This window comes from Biomphalaria glabrata, chromosome 15 (genome assembly GCF_947242115.1).
Source record: "Biomphalaria glabrata chromosome 15, xgBioGlab47.1, whole genome shotgun sequence".
Taxonomy (NCBI): domain Eukaryota; kingdom Metazoa; phylum Mollusca; class Gastropoda; family Planorbidae; genus Biomphalaria; species Biomphalaria glabrata.
Genome location: NC_074725.1, coordinates 32,023,565 through 32,043,657, shown reverse-complemented (window position 1 = coordinate 32,043,657; position 20,093 = coordinate 32,023,565). Strand labels below are relative to the sequence as shown.

Below are 20,093 nucleotides of genomic sequence, written 5' to 3'. Positions count from 1 at the left end.
TCTCAGTGAAGACTGGGATCTTATAAGTCGGAATTTTAATTTTAGCACAATCAAATTTAATGGGTGCCTGCCATAAGTAAAGGCGATGGTCATTGTGCTGACCACATGATATCCTTTTATTTTATTTTTTTTTTGTTTTGATTCCGAAGCAGAAGATCTTCACTACCTATTAGACTGTTTTAGAAATCAAAACTGTAAAGGACATGTTTAACTATATATATACTTTATGTATTAAGAACAAATAGAATCGGTTACAATATTTTACATGCAGTAGTTCAATGTATACAAGCTGTAATAATATCAATCAGTTATGGTCATGCAATTAGATTTATAATAGCTCTAGACCTTCAACAATAAATCTGTGCGATTAAAAATATTTTTTTACCAATTTTTATTTAGCGCTATTTCATGTTTTTAACTTTCTCACTATGCAATGATCCTATTAGTATTATTATAGCTTTTATATAGCGCTACTTTCATGCTTATAGCATGCTCAGAGCGCTTTTGGTCCAATCTCATTTGTGGACCAGTTTTTTTTGGGGGGGGATATAGGAGTTTTCCGTGCTGCCTTTAGGCGCTCAGTAAACACAACTCTGCCCGAGTCGGGTGTCGAACCTCCTCGGGCCCCCTTCTACGTAGCCAAGCCAAGCCAAGTTCAAGCGCACTTGGCCTCTCGACCACGCTTCTCCTATCGCTTCTCTGGACTGAAAATACAACTTATATTGTATGAATTAGTTTCCATCAACCATTAGCAATTGCGTACAGAAATAAATCTGTGCGACTAGATATATTTTCACTTTATTGTTTTTATTTAGCTTTTAGCTTTCTCTATGCGATATGCTTCTATCACTTGTCTGGATCAGGGGGGAGGGGAGAAAGGAGTATCTTGTGAAATATTGTGAATGTTTACATGATCGCTTTATAACTCCATGAAAAGAAATGTTCCCTCAGGGCTCGAGCTCTCAAGGGGACTAATAAAACGTATGCCACCCCATCTGTCAAGTACGATTTCTTTTCCTTGTTCAAGATACCAAACAAAGTAAACAATTACCAAAAGTTAAAAACTAATTGGTTAATTTTTTTTTCATTGATTTCTTTGTTTTCAGGTAAAAGATATAATTGTGCAAAATTTCAGCTAAATCCGAGATTTTGGGTGTGGGAGAAATGACGTGTAAAACATTTTTACCCCACAGGCAGACAGTGTGAGTTGATAGAAGCTTTGTAAAAAGGGGAATAATCTGAATTCAAACCAATAGCTCAGGCCTACTTAGGCCGACATACTAACCACGCTGCTAATAAGGTGCTTATGAAAAAAAGGTTTCTTTTTTTCAAACTTACTTTAAAGCGGCGACCTATAAAGGGGACTAATTCAACTTATTCATAAATTCATAAAGCGCTGGTAGTGAATGTGTATGTGTTTCGTGTGTGAATGTTGTTCGAATCTTTAATCAATATTGTTTTTGTACAGTACTTTCGCTGAGCTTGTCAATTGTAGTCAAACTGAATTTACATTAGATTGGATAAATAAAATTTATCTTATCTTATTTTATACCTTGTTCGAGATACCAAACAAAATAATTATTTACGAATAATTAATTAAGTAACTTTTTTTTTAAATTGATTAATGTATGAACTGTCAAAGAAATAAGTGTACACAATTTCAGCTTGATAGAATGGAAGATGCAATGAATGATGCAAGACAAGCGACTCTGTCATAATCTATGTTAAGATCCGCCAGACGACTTCGGATTGTCAGGAGTGTAAAGACGTGTTTTGATAGTGTGTTAGATTTGTTACAAACATCGGTTTATTTCATTTAATTATATATTGACTATTTGTGTATGCTGTAAAAGTTGTATTTAAGTTTTGTTTATTAAGAAGCTATTCAACTCATTTCAAGTTTTATAAGTTTACATAAAATACGCCTACAGCGGATTATAGCGTGCTACCAGCATTATGACACTATACGCCAACAACATATACACCATCATTACTTCCGTATTCTTTACAACGGATACACAAAACAACAACAACAACGAAGCAATACATTCATACAGAAATAAGGTAGCTATTTACAGCCTTATAATCCTGCAGATTTGCATATTGCTCATTTACGCACATATAATCTCACATACCTGTCCTCAACAGACGCAAACAAATCAGACACTTCTACCCCGAGCCCTAACAATTGCGACGCCCTATGCTTAACGGATTTCGCGGGGCCCTATCCGGGTAGAGATAAGGAAATTAAGAGACAATTAAAATTTTGTATTTGAAAATACATTTTTGCATTTTAATCACTTTAATCAAGTAAACTATTAAATTAAATAAAGGATTAGAACTTTCGGTTTAGATTAAAATTTGCATTATTATTACATTCTTATTAAACGAAAGCTGACAATGCCTTTTATTTATCAGGCGTAGTATTGGCGTTTTCCATATTTAATGACACCCCAAAATGAAAAATCTATTTTTCAGAAGATTTTGTATGATTTTTCAGGAGATTTTAATAATTGCAGGAGAGTTCCAGGACATTTTTTTGTGTGTATATTTTGCTATTTCTGGAGATTTCAGGAGCTGGAAAATCAGGAGGCAGCGGGAATATAAGTTATAATGTTTAATAATTTACACCTAGAATTAGGGCAGGGCCTATGAAAGTGCGGGACCCACTGCGGCCGCATAGGTTGCAGTGGCCTAAGCCCGGCCCTGCGGAGTCCTGCCCCCCCACACACACAACAACAACTACCACCGACTACCACCCCTAAGACTACAACAACATGACCCCTGACCTTAGTGTATGTGATATCGTCCACTATCTCCAGGATGAATTCATTGCGGGTGACCGGCGTGTAGACCGGACGTGATGTCACCAGACTGTCTCCGCGCATGACTCTAAAAACATCTATGACAACAAAGGCCGATACCTATCAGAGAAATACGAAACAAACAAAAAAAACTTTGTAAAATGTAAATATGTCAATAATTTTTATTGATTTTAATGAAACAAAGTTAGTAATAGAAATGAATTAGAGTTGTCTTTATTTCCATGTTCTATGTTCAATATGGCCCATTTTCTTATACTATGTTCAATATATCTGTTATGAACATAATAACGCAATAGAGATGAAAACCATGTCAGCATAGTATGGCCTTAATACACAGAAAATGTTTGTTCGTAAAATGTATTACATGTTTCAGATGTTACTTTACAGATCATAGTTAAAGCCCATGTTTTCATCTCATGTCTATGTAATGATTTAAAGTCGCTTTGTGACTCAAGAAGGTCATCTCTCTCATCTCATTTGTGCCTGGGGTCACATCTGGGGCATAGGCCACTCGATTCTGGGCGAGATATCTAACTGTTTCCACGTCTTTTCAATCTGCTTGGCATCTGCTTCCAATTCCGGGCGCCATGTCTTCTTGGGCGTCCCCTCTTCCTCTTTCCTTGGGGGTTCCAGGTTAGGGTTTGCCTTGTTATGTTGGATTCAGGCTTCCGAAAGGTGTTCATCCATCTCCAGCGTCTCTGAATGATATCTACTTCAATTGGCTGCTGCTTTGTTCTTTGAAACAGTTCTTCATTCTTGTCTGGTCAGCGAACCATAAGTATCTTCTTGATAAATGAATCCAGGTGGAAGGATTTAATGTCCGAATTTTGTTCAACATGTCAGATTGAGCCCTATCAGGTCAGCATGCGTGATGCGTTAAGTCTTATCATGTGTCAAGAACATTTAAAACTTACCGCGTTATAGTCAGGGTTAATGTTGTCCACACCAAAGCTGTCCATGTATTTAGCAAACCCTTCGTTTAGCCACAGGTCATCCCACCACGCCATGGTGACCAGGTTACCAAACCACTTTAGAAGAATCATATGACAATATAATAAAAGAATAACCTACATACATTAAGATTAGACGCTATTTGATCTTAAATGAAATTCAATTATTTGAATTGTTATTCATTTAGGTAAAACCTATTTTAAAATTAAATTTTTGCTTATAAAAAGTTTAAAAGAAGAAAAAAGATAACGTGTTAGCGTATATGCAGATACAACCAAAAACATATTTATTTGTGTTGTAGCTTGCGTAGTTACTCGCTCGCTACATAGGCACAGGGGGAGAGAGAGCCTAAAGGAAGGGTCCTCGATTGCAGGTACCATTCACAACAAAAGCAGAAAGAAGGGTGAAAAATGCAACGGCGCCTGGTGATTACATATGCCCAACCTGCGACCGCAGCCGTGTATTGGATTGGCCTCTTTAGTCAAATAAGAAGTTATAAATGGAAATAATTACCTCTTGAAAAGCAAAATGACACAGACATACGTAACTATAAAGTCCAGTAGCTATACCTGGTGGGACAGCTCATGGCTTATGGTTCTAGCCACGGTCGTCTTTCTGGTCAGCCTTGAAGTCCCTTCTTCATACAGCATATGGTCATCTCTGGAATGATGCATTCAAATATTTAGACGTTTATATGATGGTTAACTCTTTCTCTCCGTAATTATTTACCACATTCTGGTGGAATCAACGCTGGTATCGTCATTCAGGAGACAAAGAGTTAATGAAAATAATATGAAGATTATATGAAGACAATGTGAAGATTATTTATAGATCGGGAGAAAGCTAAGAGCGTACTGATAAAAGTGTATACAAAAACACAAAGAGAGAAAATGGTAGAAAGAGAAAGTGAGAGAGAGAGATAGAAAGAGAGAGATTAAGAGAAAGAGAAAGACAGAGGGAGGGAAAGAGAAAGAAATAGAGAGAAAGAGAGAGAAAGAGAGAGATAGAAAGGAAGAGAATAAAAGAGATATAAAGCGAGAGAAAGATTGAGAGAGAGAGAGAGAGAGAGAGAGCGAGATAGAAAGAGAGATAAAAAGAGAAAAAGAAAAGCGAGCAAGAGAGAGAATAGAAGAAAAAAAAATGAAACAAAATTGAAAGTAGAAAAAGATTGACAGAGTGAAAAAGAGATTGAAAAGAGAACAGAGAAACAACTAAATAAAGAGAGTGGCCGAAAGACGGAAACAGAATCCCTGATTATCATCAAATAGGATGTCCAGGACCTTGATTGTTATCATTGTCACTGGTCAATCTCTCAACACGATCTTTCAAGTGAAACTCCGATGGTTTTTCAAATTTGAGTTATTGACATATTTGAATTCTGCGTAAAAAGTTGTAATAGTAAACATTTTACCATTTTTTATTTAAATGCTTAGAAACATTTATATTTAATAAATTAGACAGTAAATTCTTGACATCTCCAAAAAAAAGTGATTCTTTGATATTTTGTTTTTAGGTTAGGCATACGTCACTTCCATCAACAATACTGAAAAGGAAACTAGATTTAACTAATCGTATCGCTTCATTCTTACAGGCTCTTGGGCTTAGTGACGGCCTATTCCAGAGCTATGGTACAGTTATAAATACATGTATAGGTAGATCTAAAAGCATTAGGATAACCAACTCAAGAAAAAAAGTAACATTTTCATCTAAGCTTTCATCTCTCTGTCCCAAAAAGTAAATAGATCGTGTGTCTGACTGATTTGAACCAACTGGTCAGTGTAAGGCTAGTCGACACTACGTGTAGTCGGTCATGACAAGACAACCAAGCGATAGTGTTTGTTGTGTGTTGAGTGGTCTGGCGAGAAAATACAGACTGCCGTGGTTAGTCAAGCATGTAAATCTACTTTTAATACGCATTTTTTTCTTTGCTTACACGATCCTAGATCTAACTGCATAGACAAAGATATATTTCTTTTAAGAGAATGTAAACTTTGCTGTATGGTCTCCTGTTATACAATAAGTCAATATATTAAATTAGTAGGCTAGTGTGACGTCACACAGAAACCCGGTGAATGTCTGACAGTTTTGGATGCGCAGGAAAATTACGTCAGAAAAACATCAATTACTAAGTTATTATTGCAAATAAAAAAAAAAAGAATAGTATATTAATGATCTGTAAATCAAAACACATATTATATCAAAAACTGTCAAAACCATCGGCGTTTCCCTTTAAAAGGAAACGATTGTAGCGGGCTACTCTTTACGACGTAAGACACATTTCGAGTCTTCATTTGAATTAAGTATCACATACCTGTATGTTATAAGGCCCCAGTTTTCCATACCACCGAACGCAAAATGTTTAAAGGTGATCATATCTGAAACCAAACAATTTTTACAAAATGAAGATTTTTGTTTAAAAACATATTCAAGTAAAAAAAAAAACAGCTAGAATTACCTCGGGGGAGGGCTGCGAGAGGTCGTGGGGGACTTAGTGATAAACCTGCTTGCTTGCCTTTGAAAATAGGTTTCGTAGTATCGAATCTCAGTGAACAGTGAACACCGGGATTTTTTAAGACACCTCCTAAGTCCACCCTACCTTAATGGGTACCTGACATTAGCTGGGGAAAGTAAAGGCGTATGGTCTTAATGCTGGCCGCATGACACCCTCGTTAACTTTAGGGCAAAGAAACAGATGACCATTAATTCATCTGTTATATAGATGTTTAGGCCTGAAAGAGATCATTTACCTCAACTAATATCATCTGAGTACATTCTACCTGTAGGTCAAATTCATTGTGTTTTTAAAGAGCAACATTTACAAAGTCTCGGAGATCAACCATCGCTTGAAGAGTAAACTCAACTCCTTAGCGTTAAGATGTCTTAGCTCTCTACAGTGTGTGAACATTGAAAGAGCTAAACTGTCACTAAACTAAGTTTTCGATGAAAAAAAAATATGGAGTGAGTTCAGTTCCCTGGTTAGGAATTGAAAAAGGACGTTTAATTTTTAACATGTGATTGTAGACATGTGTTTGTGGACATGTGTCTGTAGACATGTGTTTGTAGACATGTGTTTCTAGACATGTGTTTGTAGACATGTGTTGGTGGACATGTGTTGGTGGACATGTGTTTGTACGCATGTGTTTGTAGGCATGTGTTTGTAGGTATGTGTTTGTAGGCATGTGTTTGTAGGCATGTGTTTGTAGACATGTGTTTGTAGACATGTGTTTGTGGATTTGTGTTAGTGGACATGTGTCTGTAGACATGTGTTTGTATGAATGTTTTTGGAAATGATTTTATAATAGGGTTGCGATTGAATTGAACTCCATCTTCAGATGTGGCCAAACAATAGAAGATACGACCAACAGAACAAAAGAACAACTGAACAAAAGAACGGCAGAACAAACAACAGAACAAACAACAGAACAAACAACAGAACAAAAGAACAACAGAAGAAACAGCAGAACAACATAACAAAAGAAATAAAGATCAAACAAAAGAACAAACAACAGAACAACAGCACAAACAAAAGAACATAAGAAGTAAAGAACAAACAAAAGAACAACAAAAAATCAGAACAAAAGAACAACATAACAAAAGAACAACATAACAAAAGAACAACATAACAAAAGAACAAACAAAAGAACAACAGAACAAAAGAACAAACAACATAACAAAAGAACAACAGAACAACAGAACAAAAGAACTAACAACATAACAAAAGAACAACAGAACAAAATAACAACCGAACAAAAGAACAGCAGAACAAAAGAACACACAACAGAACAAAAGAACAACAGAACAAAAGAATAAAAGAACACACAACCGAACAACAGAACAAAAGTACAACAGAACAAAAGTGTCAAAAGAACATGATAACGAGCAATAAAAATAAAACAAGAAAAATATAAAATAATAATTAAAAAAAAACAACTAAGCTTATTAACAGCGTAATTGTACACATTAGTTTAGATCAGTCGTGTAATTAAATTTGTAATAGATCTAGAGTAACCTAGACTAACAATAATAAATATTTGTGATTACAAATATTTTTACCAATTGTTTGTGTTTAGTGCAATTTTACGCTTTCAGCTTTCTCGATTCGCAATGATCCTTTCACTTATCTGGACCAGTTTTAAAAAATTTGTGGAGGGGGGGGGGGGAAGAAAGAAATGAAAGGGATATCTGGGTGAATTTGACTGTAATCGGTTTTTTGAAAGCATTTAAAAAAGGGTAATACCTGCATTCAATTTCATGACTTCGGCCTCCTCAAGCCGACATTCTAACCACTCTGCTAGTGAGCTGCTTATGACTATAGAAGAGTGTGTAATATTTATTGCTTGTTTGAAACCTACAATAAAGCGGGTGACCTATAAAGGGGACTAATTCAGCTTATACCACCACATAAGTCAATTGGATTTCTCTCCCTTGTTAGAAATACCAAGCAAAATAAATAATTACCAATATCTAATTAAGTAGTTGGTCATGTTTTTTTTTGTAATTATCGATTCTTGTGTTGTCAGGTAAAAGAAATATATATATATTTTATGTAAACTTTCACCTTGAACCAAGATTGTTTGGAGGGATAAATAACTTGTACAAACTTTTTACCAGACAGAAAGACGGACAGAGTGAGTAGAAATAGGCTTTGCAAAAAAAAAAAAGCATTAGAACATAAATAGAACAACAGAACATCAAAAGAGCTGTTGAACATAAAAAGAACGATAGAGCATTTAATTAAACACAAAATCAAAAAAGAACAGAACATCCGAACTTGAAAAAGAACAACAGAACATAAAAAAGATCACCGAAAATTAATATGACAATAGAAAAATAAAAAGAACAACATAATTTGAGAACGACAGAACGAAAAGTACAAAAGAACGGCAGAACATAAAAAGAAACCAGAACATAAAATGATCAACAGAACATGATAAAAAATAACAGAACATGAGAACGATAGAACAAAAAGAACGGCAGAACATAGTGTTATGACCCTATTAGCGGCGCGAAAGGGTTAACTGTAGGTTCAGCTGACACACGTGAACTCAGGGCGATGGAGAAGGGACAGTACTAAGGTTACACGCAAATATGATCAATGTTATGGTCATGTGATCGAAAGCCTGCGTGGACTAGAGACAGTGCGTAAGAAGGCGGGTGTATAGGACACGGAGGAGACCGGGACTGTTCGGCACTTTCGACATAGGGGTCACGGAGGTCACAGACTGTTAGTCTGGCTATGAAGTCGGTCCTGCTGGAGTCTAGGAAGAGATAGAGGAATCGTAACAATAAAAAAGAATTTAATAACATAAAAACAATCGACAGAACATAAAAGAGATTAACATAACATAAAAAAGAACAACAGAACATAAAAGAGATTAACATAACATAAAAAAGATTTACATAACATAAGAAAGAACAACAGAACATAAAAGAGATTAACAGAACATAAAAATAAACAACAGAACATAAAAAAGAACAACAGAACATAAAAATGAACAACAGAACATAAAAAAGAACAACAGAACATAAAAGAGATTAACATAACATAAAAATGAACAACAGAACATAAAAGAGATTAACATAACATAAAAAAGAACAACAGAACATAAAAGAGATTAACATAACATAAAAATGAACAACAGAACATAAACAAAGACTAAAAGAACATAAAAAGAACAACAGAACATAAAAAGAACAACAGAACATAAAAAAGAAAAACAGAACATAAAAAAGAACAACAGAACATAAAAAAGAAAAACAGAACATAAAAAAGAACACCAAAAAATTAAAAAGTCAATAGTAAATCAAAAAAATCAGAATTTGAGAGGAAGTTATAATTAACACTGAACTAATGTTATAGTTGGCTTCTTGTACTGACCTAACTTTGGGAGATTGTATGAAATGTTATAGAACTCTTCAAAGAAATGCAGTAAGTCTACACCAATGTCCAGGGCAAAGCTGGTGGAGTTGACCATAGGTGGTGGCGCCCAAGTGCTGAACTGAAAGCATGCAAATCGATGCATTGAGAATATCTGGTGTGTCTTTGGTCTATGTGTCTTTGGTCTATGTGACTTTGGTCTATGTGTCTTTGGTCTACGAGTCTTTGGTCTATGTGTCTTTGGTCTACGAGTCTTTGATGTAAAGGTCTATGGTCTATGTGTCACGGTCTGAGTTTTATGTGTCAATTTTCTATTTATATATGTGTCTGTGGTTTAAGTGTCTATGGTATATGTGTCTTTGGTCTACGGGTGTATGATCTAAAGTTGTAGAGTCTTTGGTCTATGTGTGCTTGGTCTTAGCGTCTATGGTATCTGTGTCAACGGTCTGAGGTCTATGTGTCTTTGGGTTATGTTTCAACGGACCGAGGCTTATGTGTCTATAGTCTATTGTTTATGTGTTTTTAGTTTATGCGTCTACGGTCTATGTGTCTATGATCTATATGTCTATGGTCTATGTGTCTATGGTCTATGTGTCTATGGTCTATGTGTCTATGGTCTATGTGTCTATGGTCTATGTGTCTATGGTCTATGTATGTGTCTATGGTCTATGTGTCTATGGTCTATGTGTCTATGGTCTATGTGTCTATGGTCTATGTGTCTATTGTCTATGTGTCTATGGTCTATGTGTCTATGGTCTATGTGTCTATGGTCTATGTGTCTATGTTCTATGTGTCTATGGTCTATGTGTCTATGGTCTATGTGTCTATGGTCTATGTGTCTATGGTCTATGTGTCTATGTTCTATGTGTCTATGGTCTATGTGTCTATGGTCTATGTGTCTATGATCTATGTGTCTATGTTTTATGTGTCTATGTTCTATGTGTCTATGTTCTATGTGTCTATGGTCTATGTGTCTATGGTCTATGTGTCTATGTTCTATGTGTCTATGGTCTACGTGTCTATGTTCTATGTGTCTATGTGTCTATGGTTTATGTGTCTATGGTCTATGTGTCTATGGCCTATGTGTCTATGGTCTATGTGTCTATTGTCTATGTGTCTATGGTCTATGTGTCTATTGTCTATGTATGTGTCTATGTTCTATGTGTCTATGGTCTATGTGTCTATGTTTTATGTGTCTATGTTCTATGTGTCTATGGTCTATGTGTCTATGGTCTATGTGTCTATGGTCTATGTGTCTATGGTCTATGTGTCTATGTGTCTATGGTCTATGTGTCTATGGTCTATGTGTCTATGGTCTATGTGTCTATGGTCTATGTGTCTATGACCTATGTGTCTATTGTATATGTGTCTATGGTCTATGTGTCTATGGTCTATGTGTCTTTGGTCTATGTGTCTATGATCTATGTATGTGTCTATGGCCTATGTATCTATGGTCTATGTGTCTATGGTCTATGTGTCTATGGTCTATGTGTCTATGGTCTATGTATGTGTCTATGGTCTATGTGTCTATGGTCTATGTGTCTATGGTCTATGTATGTGTCTATGGTCTATGTATGTGTCTATGGTCTATGTGTCTATGGTCTATGTGTAAAGTAAATCTCAGATTGTTGTCTTTGCTCAGCTATTGAGGGCAATAAGGTTAAAAGAGAAAAAGAAAAGAGAAAGAATAAAATGTGTGAGTGCGAGAGAGAGAGAGAGAGAAAAAAAATAGAGAGAAAGAGAGTGAGACCGTGAGAGAGAGAGCGGGGGATGGTCAAAACTGAAAAAGACAAGAAGAAAAGAAAATTTAAAAAATGACTAAACCTAAAAAACAAAAACAAAAAAAAACAAAAACTGACCAAAAAAAAATTTTTTTACAGTACCTCTATTCAAGTCAATTCGAAACAAAAATAATCTAGGTAGAAATTTCTGGGTGGAACCTGGACAAGGATCTCGGAAACGGCTCTAACGATTCTCCTAGAAATTTCACAGTTGTTGTATATCGTTGGATAAAGAATTACTAGCTCGTTGGCCACACTGGTAATCTCTGGTTTGACCGTCATACTTTTTACTAGTAAAAAAAAAAAAAATTTGGCTCTAGAACGAGAAAACATTTATATTTAATTGGCTATAAATAATTTTACATTCTTATTCTACGGTCTAGATGACTTTTGTCATATTAAAAACAAACACGTTTTTGTCTAAACTGATTTGTACATAAAAAAGGTGTGCAAAATGTCCCTAAATATCTATCTTAGCTGCTTAGGAATGCAGGAACTTCCGCTAACATGTGTTCCATATATAGATCTCCAGACCAAATTTAATTTTTAGAGATAATTATATTTATTAACTCTTATCTTCGTCAATACTTTCGACTTTCTGACAGTTTATTTTTTACATTTTTTACATTCTGCCCTTTTATTATTACACTTCAAAGACATGTTTGTTTGTAATCATCGTCATCATCAAACTCCATTTGAGTGAGGGCCTGAGAGGCTCAAATCCTCTCTTGCAAAAACCCTGGACAGAAACCCTGCTGTCTTGCGTAGTGCATAAATGTCACCATACAGGTCGAGAATTTTTGGGTTTCCCAGACCTGTCGAGACGGAGATCAGCAAGTCTGGGGCAGTCAAACAGAATATGAGGCACGGTTTCCTCTTCAGAAAATGTTACTTTTGGTATGATAATAAGGCTTTCCTTCGAGTCCGAAGATTAGTGAGGAATGCAGTATTTCCCGAGGCTGCGCAGCCCCAGCTGTGACCTACATATTTTGCCACATCCAGGGCAAGCATAACTTTTGGTATATAATTATAGGAGAATGCACTCTCGTTTTATATAACACAAATTAAAGTTTATAAAACCAAAAATTAATAATTTAATTTAATGGAGTCAAATCAACGATGGCGTCGTTAATTACGAGAGAAAGAGTTAAAATTATAATCTGTGGTCAATTAGGTAGAATTTTTTCCCCACAAGATGTACATGAACTGTCATGAACTGTCCAATCTTTAGAGCCGTTTTCGAAATTCGTGTCCACCCAGTGTCCAGCCACCTTTTTGAAAGTATGTGGAGTTTGCAATCTGAAAAGAGGCATTGTAAACAAAAAAAAAGGGAAAAAAATGGAAAGAAGCGTTAAGTATTGCCTTTAGACCGTTGCTCGTATTCTTACTCAGGTGTTCAAAGTCACCGATGTAGAAAGCCACCAGGTAGGTTGACATGTAAGGCGTCATGTCATACACGTCACTGACATATGTCACATTGCCTTCAGAGCTGAGGATGAGATGACGTCGCATGAACAGCAAAATTAATTACAGACAAAACAACTTGAGAAATGTGGGTCAAGACTACAACAGTGTTCGCCTTCTTAAAACTTAAAATATTGCAGATGTGAGCTTGATCAAACATAGCCGAGGCTTTTTCACTAACATTAAACGAGGACAGTTTTAATAATAATAATAATAATAATAATAATAATCTTTATTATCCGTAAGGAAATTTGTCTTACAATTTGTGCCATTACACCAAACAAAAAACATTATAACTATAAGAAACCAAAGTGTACATTCACACCAGACTCACTCATAGTTTACATGTGACAAAGTTTATACCAGATTGTTCTTATTTAATGCCAGGGGAACAAAAGAGAGTTTGTGTCTGTTTGTCTGTACTATCGGTGTCTTGTATCTCTTTTGTGATGGTAAAATCACAAAATCCTGACACAAAGGGTGATTCTTTATTTCGAGGATCTTGTTAGCTTTTTTATAGATGTTTGTCTCAAACAACTGCCCAAATGGGGTTTGTTTTTTGCCAATGATTTTGCCAGCAGCATTGAGGATTCCATTAAGTTTATTCCTATTTTTAATGCTCAGATTGCCATACCAGGCAGTGATATTGAAACTGAAAATATTGCTGCCCTTTTTTGCTGATATAATCAGTATTTGTAGCAGAATTGAATTTGTTGTCTAAGATAGTACCAATGTATTTAAAAGCTTGCACTATTTCAATGGTCTCTCCAGCGATAAAAACAATATCATTTTCCTTCTTGTCCCTACGAAAATCAATTATCATTTCTTTGTTGTTTTTTTTTACATTTAATAATAAAAATATTATTTTGACAGTATTTTTCAATGTGATCTATTTCTCTGAAATACTCATTTACGTCTGAGCTCTCTGAGAGCAGGGCAAGAGAAGAGCCGCATCATCAGCGAATTTTGTGAAGGAGCAAAAAGGTCTATCGGATTGAAAATCACAAAATGAATCACAATAAAATAAACTCCATGAAGGAACTCTTAAGAGTGTCTTAATAGTGTCTTAATAGCGCTTGTATTGACCCCCCCCCCTTCTCACTTTTTCTCTCTCTGTCTCTCCCCCTCTTTATCTTTCTCTAACTCTCTTTCTCTTTCTTTCTCCCTTTAGTTCTCTCTTTCTCTCTCTCTTTCCTTTCTAATCTATTTCTCTTTCTTTTATATCTCACTCATTCTTTCTCTCATTCTCTCTCTTTTTCTCTCTCTCTTTCTCTCTCATTTTCTTTTTTCTCTCTCTTTCTCAGTCTCTATTTCTCTTTATCTCTCTGCTTTTGTTCTCTCTTTATCCCTCTCTCTTTCTTTCAATCTCTTTTTCTCTCACTTTTTTTCTCAATGTTTCTCTCTCTCTCTTTCTCTCTCTCTCTCATTGTTTCTCCCTCTTTCTCTCTTTCTTTCTCTCTCTCTCTCTCTGTTTCTCTCTCTCTTTCTATTTCTCATTGTTTCTCTCTCTTTCTCTCTCTCTCACTGTTTCTCTCTTTTTCTCTTTCTCTCTCTCTTTCTCTCTCTGTCTCTGTCCCCTCTTTCATCTTTTCTGCCCTTCTCTCTCTTCCTCTCTCTCCACTTTCCTTTCTCTTTCTCTTTTTCACTTCTCTCCTCTTTTTCATTTATCTCTTCTTTCTCTTTTCCTACTTCTTATTTTCATCCTTTTTATTTTCTTTCACTTACTTTCTTTCTATCCTTCTTTCTCTCCGCCACTTCCCTTTTCTCTCTTTCTTTCTTTCTCTTTCACTCTCTTTGACTCTCTTATACTATTTTCAGTTTTCTTCTCTCTTTTTTTCACTGTCTTAGAATGTGGGTGCCGTAACTGGGCTCTAAGGCCAAACTTTGTAGTGAGCTTCCGGTTTTCCCAAACACGTGACCTAACTCCGAACGAGGTCGCTACAGCCTTCCCTATGCTTTTATAAATAGCATTTTATTCAATGATTTATTCTTGAAACTGTCAGGTAGAATTGAGCCTTCGGCTCTTGGAACTCTAGGCCAGCAAAAATGAAGAAGATCTCCCTCTCACCGGCCTGAATGAGAACAGTGTACACTGTTCTGTCTGACGGGTGGGTCAGACTCGTGGCAAGAGGCCGCGTACGCTAAGACCCCGCCATTTTCCTTTTCTATACCAGGCTAACCGTGCGGGACACGCCATTTATGTAACGGCCCCTTGAGGAACAGCGCCTGGATTGTGACAAGGTTGTGGGAGCTTTTTTTACAACTCCGCGCAGTGCAATGAGGATGCTCTCGCACCCCCTTAGGCACCCCCCAAGGGAGTCTTGTTTTGCTACCCTTTAGCCTAATCGTTTCCTCCTACGATCGTTTCCACCCGGGCGCCGCTATGAGGCAGGGTAGCATGCCCAGGTCAATGATTTATTTAAGTATTCAAGTGAACATATCTGCGTTCATTAATTAAAGGCAATCTACCATGTCAAGTTGTCCTCATCTTCGGGCTTTCGTAATAATAGAACGATTAAACAGTTTTTTCTTGATTACGTTTAATATTGTAAATCAAAATCTAATTTTAAAAACTCTAAAAAAAAAATCTGACTTTTTTGTAAAGGCCTTATATTTAAAAAAAATCTTTTATTAATTTTCATTCTAAAACATACTGACCTTTCTTTGTTTACTGATTGTAAAATATATAATTTATCCATTTTTAAATGTCAGTAGTCACAATTCATACTATTTCCGTGTATCTAGGTGGAATATCAAAAATTGATTTTCCCTTTAAAATTATTAACACCATTTATATCCTAGTAGACTTCATAGTTTAGGGTAAAGCACTTGATTTCTGAACTGGAGGTCCCTTGCTCGAAACCTGCTGAAAAGGTGATTCCTTATCTTGGACGCCCCTAAACCCACCCAGCTTCAATGAGTACCTGACATTAGTTGGGGAAAAGCAAAGGCGGTTGGTCGTTGTACTGGTCACATGACACCCTCGTTAGCCGAGGCCACATAAACAGATGACCTTAACATCATCTGCCCTATAGAGCGCAAGGTCTAAAAGAAAAAATGTACTTTCTTTACTACTAGATAGGTTACCACATCTACATCCACTGTCCATAATCAAAGAATTTGTCTACCAGATATAAATTGGAAACAATGTATATCGGCGACAGGTGTCAAACTAAAGAAAGCAGTATGAGTCAGGAATAACAGATAAGAAGAATCAAGTCTCCCCCCCCCCCACGCCCCAAGAAAAAAGAATCCTCACAAGGGCAGAAAATATTTGACTCTTAACATGGGCGTAGCCAGTGGGGCTGGGGTTCAACCCTCCCGCCCCCAGAAATGGGGGGGGGGGTCGAATTTAGTGACTGATTTTTTGCTTTGATTTTGTTTCTTTAAGGTGAAATTTTAAATTTTAATACTAAACCATCATTAGCGCCAGCTCAGCCAATGGAGTTTTGAGTTTAAAATCCCCTACCAGAGGGTTTTGCGGTAAAATCCCCCTCTTCTATAAAACAAAACAAAAAATGCGAACAACAATCCCCTAAATTCCAAGAGCATAGGTAAGGAAGATTTTTATTTTTAACCCCCCTCCAAAATTTATGATAAAACCCCAAGTCAATATAACAATATAAGACTAAACCATACATCAGTCACATGGGCGTATCCCGGGGGGGGGGAAGAAGTTGGGGTTCAACCCCGCCTCGACGTAATGAATTACACCGTCTCTTTCTGAACTAAATTAGTGTCTTTTCAGAATTAATATGACACTAATCATTACCCCTTTTGTAGCTATAATGTGATCTTTAATTATTTACTCCTAAAATGACCAACTGCAGCCGAGACCAGAGGAATAAAGTGACTCGAAAAACCAAGCCATTGACGGTGAAACTTGTTCAACGTGCTTCGTAAACTCTGATAATGATTATCACGATTGTAATTCGGAGAGATATGCATAGTGTCCACAACCATCTGATATACGAAGATTCGGAGGTGCCTACTAATTTGTCCAACACACCTCAAGGCCAACACAGATACCACAGCGCTAAATATTCTTCCTAGCGATATAAAATAAATGATCGACATTACAATTCACTCAGACATTGAATAAAGCACGTTAAGGCAGTGTTTCTCAAACATATCTGGGTGGCAACCCCCCCTACATAAAATTTTCGTCCCAGCCCCCGTTAGAATTTGGGGCCCAGAGAAGCGATGTAGGGTCACACAGTGAGTTTTATTTTCCCTAAGAATTTAATGAAAAAGAAAAGAAACTTAGTCAAAATCATAAAACAATATTTAAGTTTTATTTTTTCATCTAAAGTAATTTAACACTAACAAACATTGTTTGTAGTGCGGTCTTGCCGCTCAAGAAGTCTTAGATGTTTCCTGTATAGTGTTCATGACCCAAAAATATTCTATAATTAACTAACAGCCATTTAACTTAAAAGGTTTTTAACATTAAGTTTTTAATTACTACATTTACTTACAAGGCGACGTATTCGTCTAAACAACAATATTTATATGTAAGTAGGTAGATACTAAGAAAATGTTTTGACTGATCTGCTTCTGTAAGCGTCATTCAAAACAAATATTACAGAAAACCCGCAAAAAATTCAAGGTCAGAAATGAATAGGCGCCTATGGAATAAAGGCACATTCCTCGTCCCATATGCTAGGACTAATTTGTACAAACACTCCTTCTTCCCTAGTGCTATTAGAGCCAGGAATGGGTTGCGTGAGCTAGCCAGGAAAACCAGTAACTTGGCAGAATTTAAGTCATTGGTTAATATGCATGACTAAATGCATGACGCGTAGGACGTAATCATCTTCCTTTTTGAAGTAACGTCTGTAAAATATAAGATAAGATAAGATATGCACGTGAAAATACCTCGGGCGCCGCTCCATTTTATCTTATTAAAAGTTTCCAAATAGATTCTAAGGTAAGAATATCTTTTTTTTTTTTTTTTTAAATAGTTTTGAACGGAGAATGGAATAGTTATAATTTATATTAAAAGTTATTAAAATATATGATTTATTTTTTAATTAAGCTTAAAATGAAAAAAAATAAAGGCAACCTTGAAATAACCATTCGGCCGCCAGCGTGCATTGCACACATTGCACAACAGATAGCGGCGGCCCTGGATGTAACATTTGTTTCAAATTGTCTTTGGCTATTTTTTTTTTTTTTTTTTTTTTTTTTTCCTTGTGCCTTAGGCCTTTTATTTTGGGCCTTCCTGCCTCTTTTGTGGGCTTTTTATAATTATTATTATTATAAGCTCTCACATTTCACAAATTGTAAAGTATAAAGAATTAAAATTAAACTTTAAAATATGATTAATCCATACTTAATTAGTAATAAAAAATAGTGAATCTACATACATTGTTTTTTTTTTTTTTTTTTTTTTTTAAAGGAAACCTCAGAATTTGCGCTATTCAGTTTTAGCTTTATCATCATAGGAATCCTTGGGCTTTATGCCTCTTTTCTTTGCCTCTTTTTTGGGCTTTATATGCCTCTTTTATGAGCCATCTTGCCTCTTTTGTGGGCTTTTTTTTTTTTTTTTTTTTTTTTTTTTTAATATGTTTTTATTTGTAAGTTACCATAATTCACAAGTATTACAGCTGCCAACAATTACAATGTCTGAAAGGGTCAACGAAGTAGTAAAAGAGTTATGTGTTCAGACGATAAGAAATTAAACATAATAAACAATATTCGTGTTGTCATAAAGATGTGCTAGTCACAAGATTTTAAACGCATACTTCCACAGAAAATTTCATTAAAATAAAAATGAAGTTTGAACTTTTTAAAAAAAATTATATTTTTGAAACAAAGCATAAAAAAAAATTGAAAATTTGCTTAACTAGACAGCAAAGATGACCCACCGAAAGTACTGCAGTTACTTCCCGTTTTTAATATTAAATTTTTTACTGCTATAGTAATGGGAAATGCAACTATAAGTTTTGTGTGGTCTTTTTAACTTTCTAAACCTCTCTCTCTCTCTCTCCCCCTCTCTTTCTCTCTCTCTTCTCTCTCTTTCTTACCCCTTTCTGTCTCCTTTTCTCTCTCCCACTCTCTCTGTCTTTCTCTCTTTCTCTATGCCACTCTCTCTCTCTCTCTCTGTTTCTTCCACCCTCTCTTTTTTCTCTCTACCTCTTTCTTTTTCTCCTTTGTTCTCTCTTTCTCTCTATCTCTCTCTGATCCATTTTCGTCTAACCCCAGTGAAGAACAAAGATGACTTAGCACTGACTTCGCTTCTTAATCAACTCACAAGTTTTGGCCTGTCCTGATCGTCTGCGTGTTGGAGAGGGAGTTGAGGTGGCTTGGCCTGATCAAGGTCACATTGAAAGTTGACTTCATGGCAGGCTCGTCGAAGCACGGGAAAGCGCTGCGGGCGTAGGTGGGTTCAAACTGCGTTACTGTATAGAAACTGTAAAAAGTACATACATAGGTCAGTGAGTACATAACAAACTGCTAATTACATATTGCTTTCTATTTTTTATTTTTTTACTATTTACCACACCAATCTAGTGCACTGTTCCTTTGTGTGCTGTTCTTTTTGTGCACCACAAGGAACATGCACATTTGTTCCTCTTCTAAACATAAAGAGACTGGAACAGTCACAAAATAGAGCCGTGAAATTTATAGCAAATAACTATTAACTCTTCACTAGAGCAGTGGATCCCAAACTGTGTTCCACGGAACCCCTAGTGTTGGGTGAGGACTGAAAAGGCGTTACACGAACTACTGGAGTAATTAACTAGTAGACCACTACGCGAATTAATCTCTCTAAAAAAAGAAAAGCAAAGTTTTCCGCTAATTACTCAGTATGTGCGAAGTTGTATCAATTAGTTTAATCAATCATGTAATTAAATTTTTAATAGATCTAGTCTAGACAAACAATAAAAAAGCATTCATAAAAATTAAAAATCAAAAGCCTTCTCAGGCTACTCAAGCCAACACGATAACCACTCCGCTAGGGGAGAGCTTTTGAACATAGAAGATTGTATAGTTATCTATCGTTTCTAAAGTCTCGTCCTATTTTTTTCAGGTTTGTGTTCACTAAGACTTAGAATAAAGGGGGATAATTCAACTTATGTCACCACTTCTGTCAGGTAAAATTTCTTTCCCTTGTCTTAGATACTCAACAAAATAATTAATTACCAATAGTTAATCAACTAATTGGTTCATTTTTATTTTTTTATTCTT

At 35.9% G+C, this 20,093-nt stretch overlaps 1 protein-coding gene across 1 annotated transcript in view; it reads right to left on the bottom strand.

The window, feature by feature from the left end:
- Nucleotides 1–20,093, bottom strand: part of LOC106053228 (aminopeptidase N-like) — an 81,826-nt gene that overhangs the window by 41,928 nt on the left and 19,805 nt on the right. The window contains exons 5-11 of the mRNA XM_056011827.1: nt 19,156–19,314; nt 12,798–12,924; nt 9,655–9,775; nt 6,088–6,151; nt 4,346–4,436; nt 3,740–3,853; nt 2,790–2,924 (exon numbers count right to left, since the gene is read on the bottom strand). Coding sequence (XP_055867802.1) covers nt 2,790–2,924; nt 3,740–3,853; nt 4,346–4,436; nt 6,088–6,151; nt 9,655–9,775; nt 12,798–12,924; nt 19,156–19,314 — 811 coding nt within the window. The remainder of the gene's footprint in view (nt 1–2,789; nt 2,925–3,739; nt 3,854–4,345; nt 4,437–6,087; nt 6,152–9,654; nt 9,776–12,797; nt 12,925–19,155; nt 19,315–20,093) is intronic.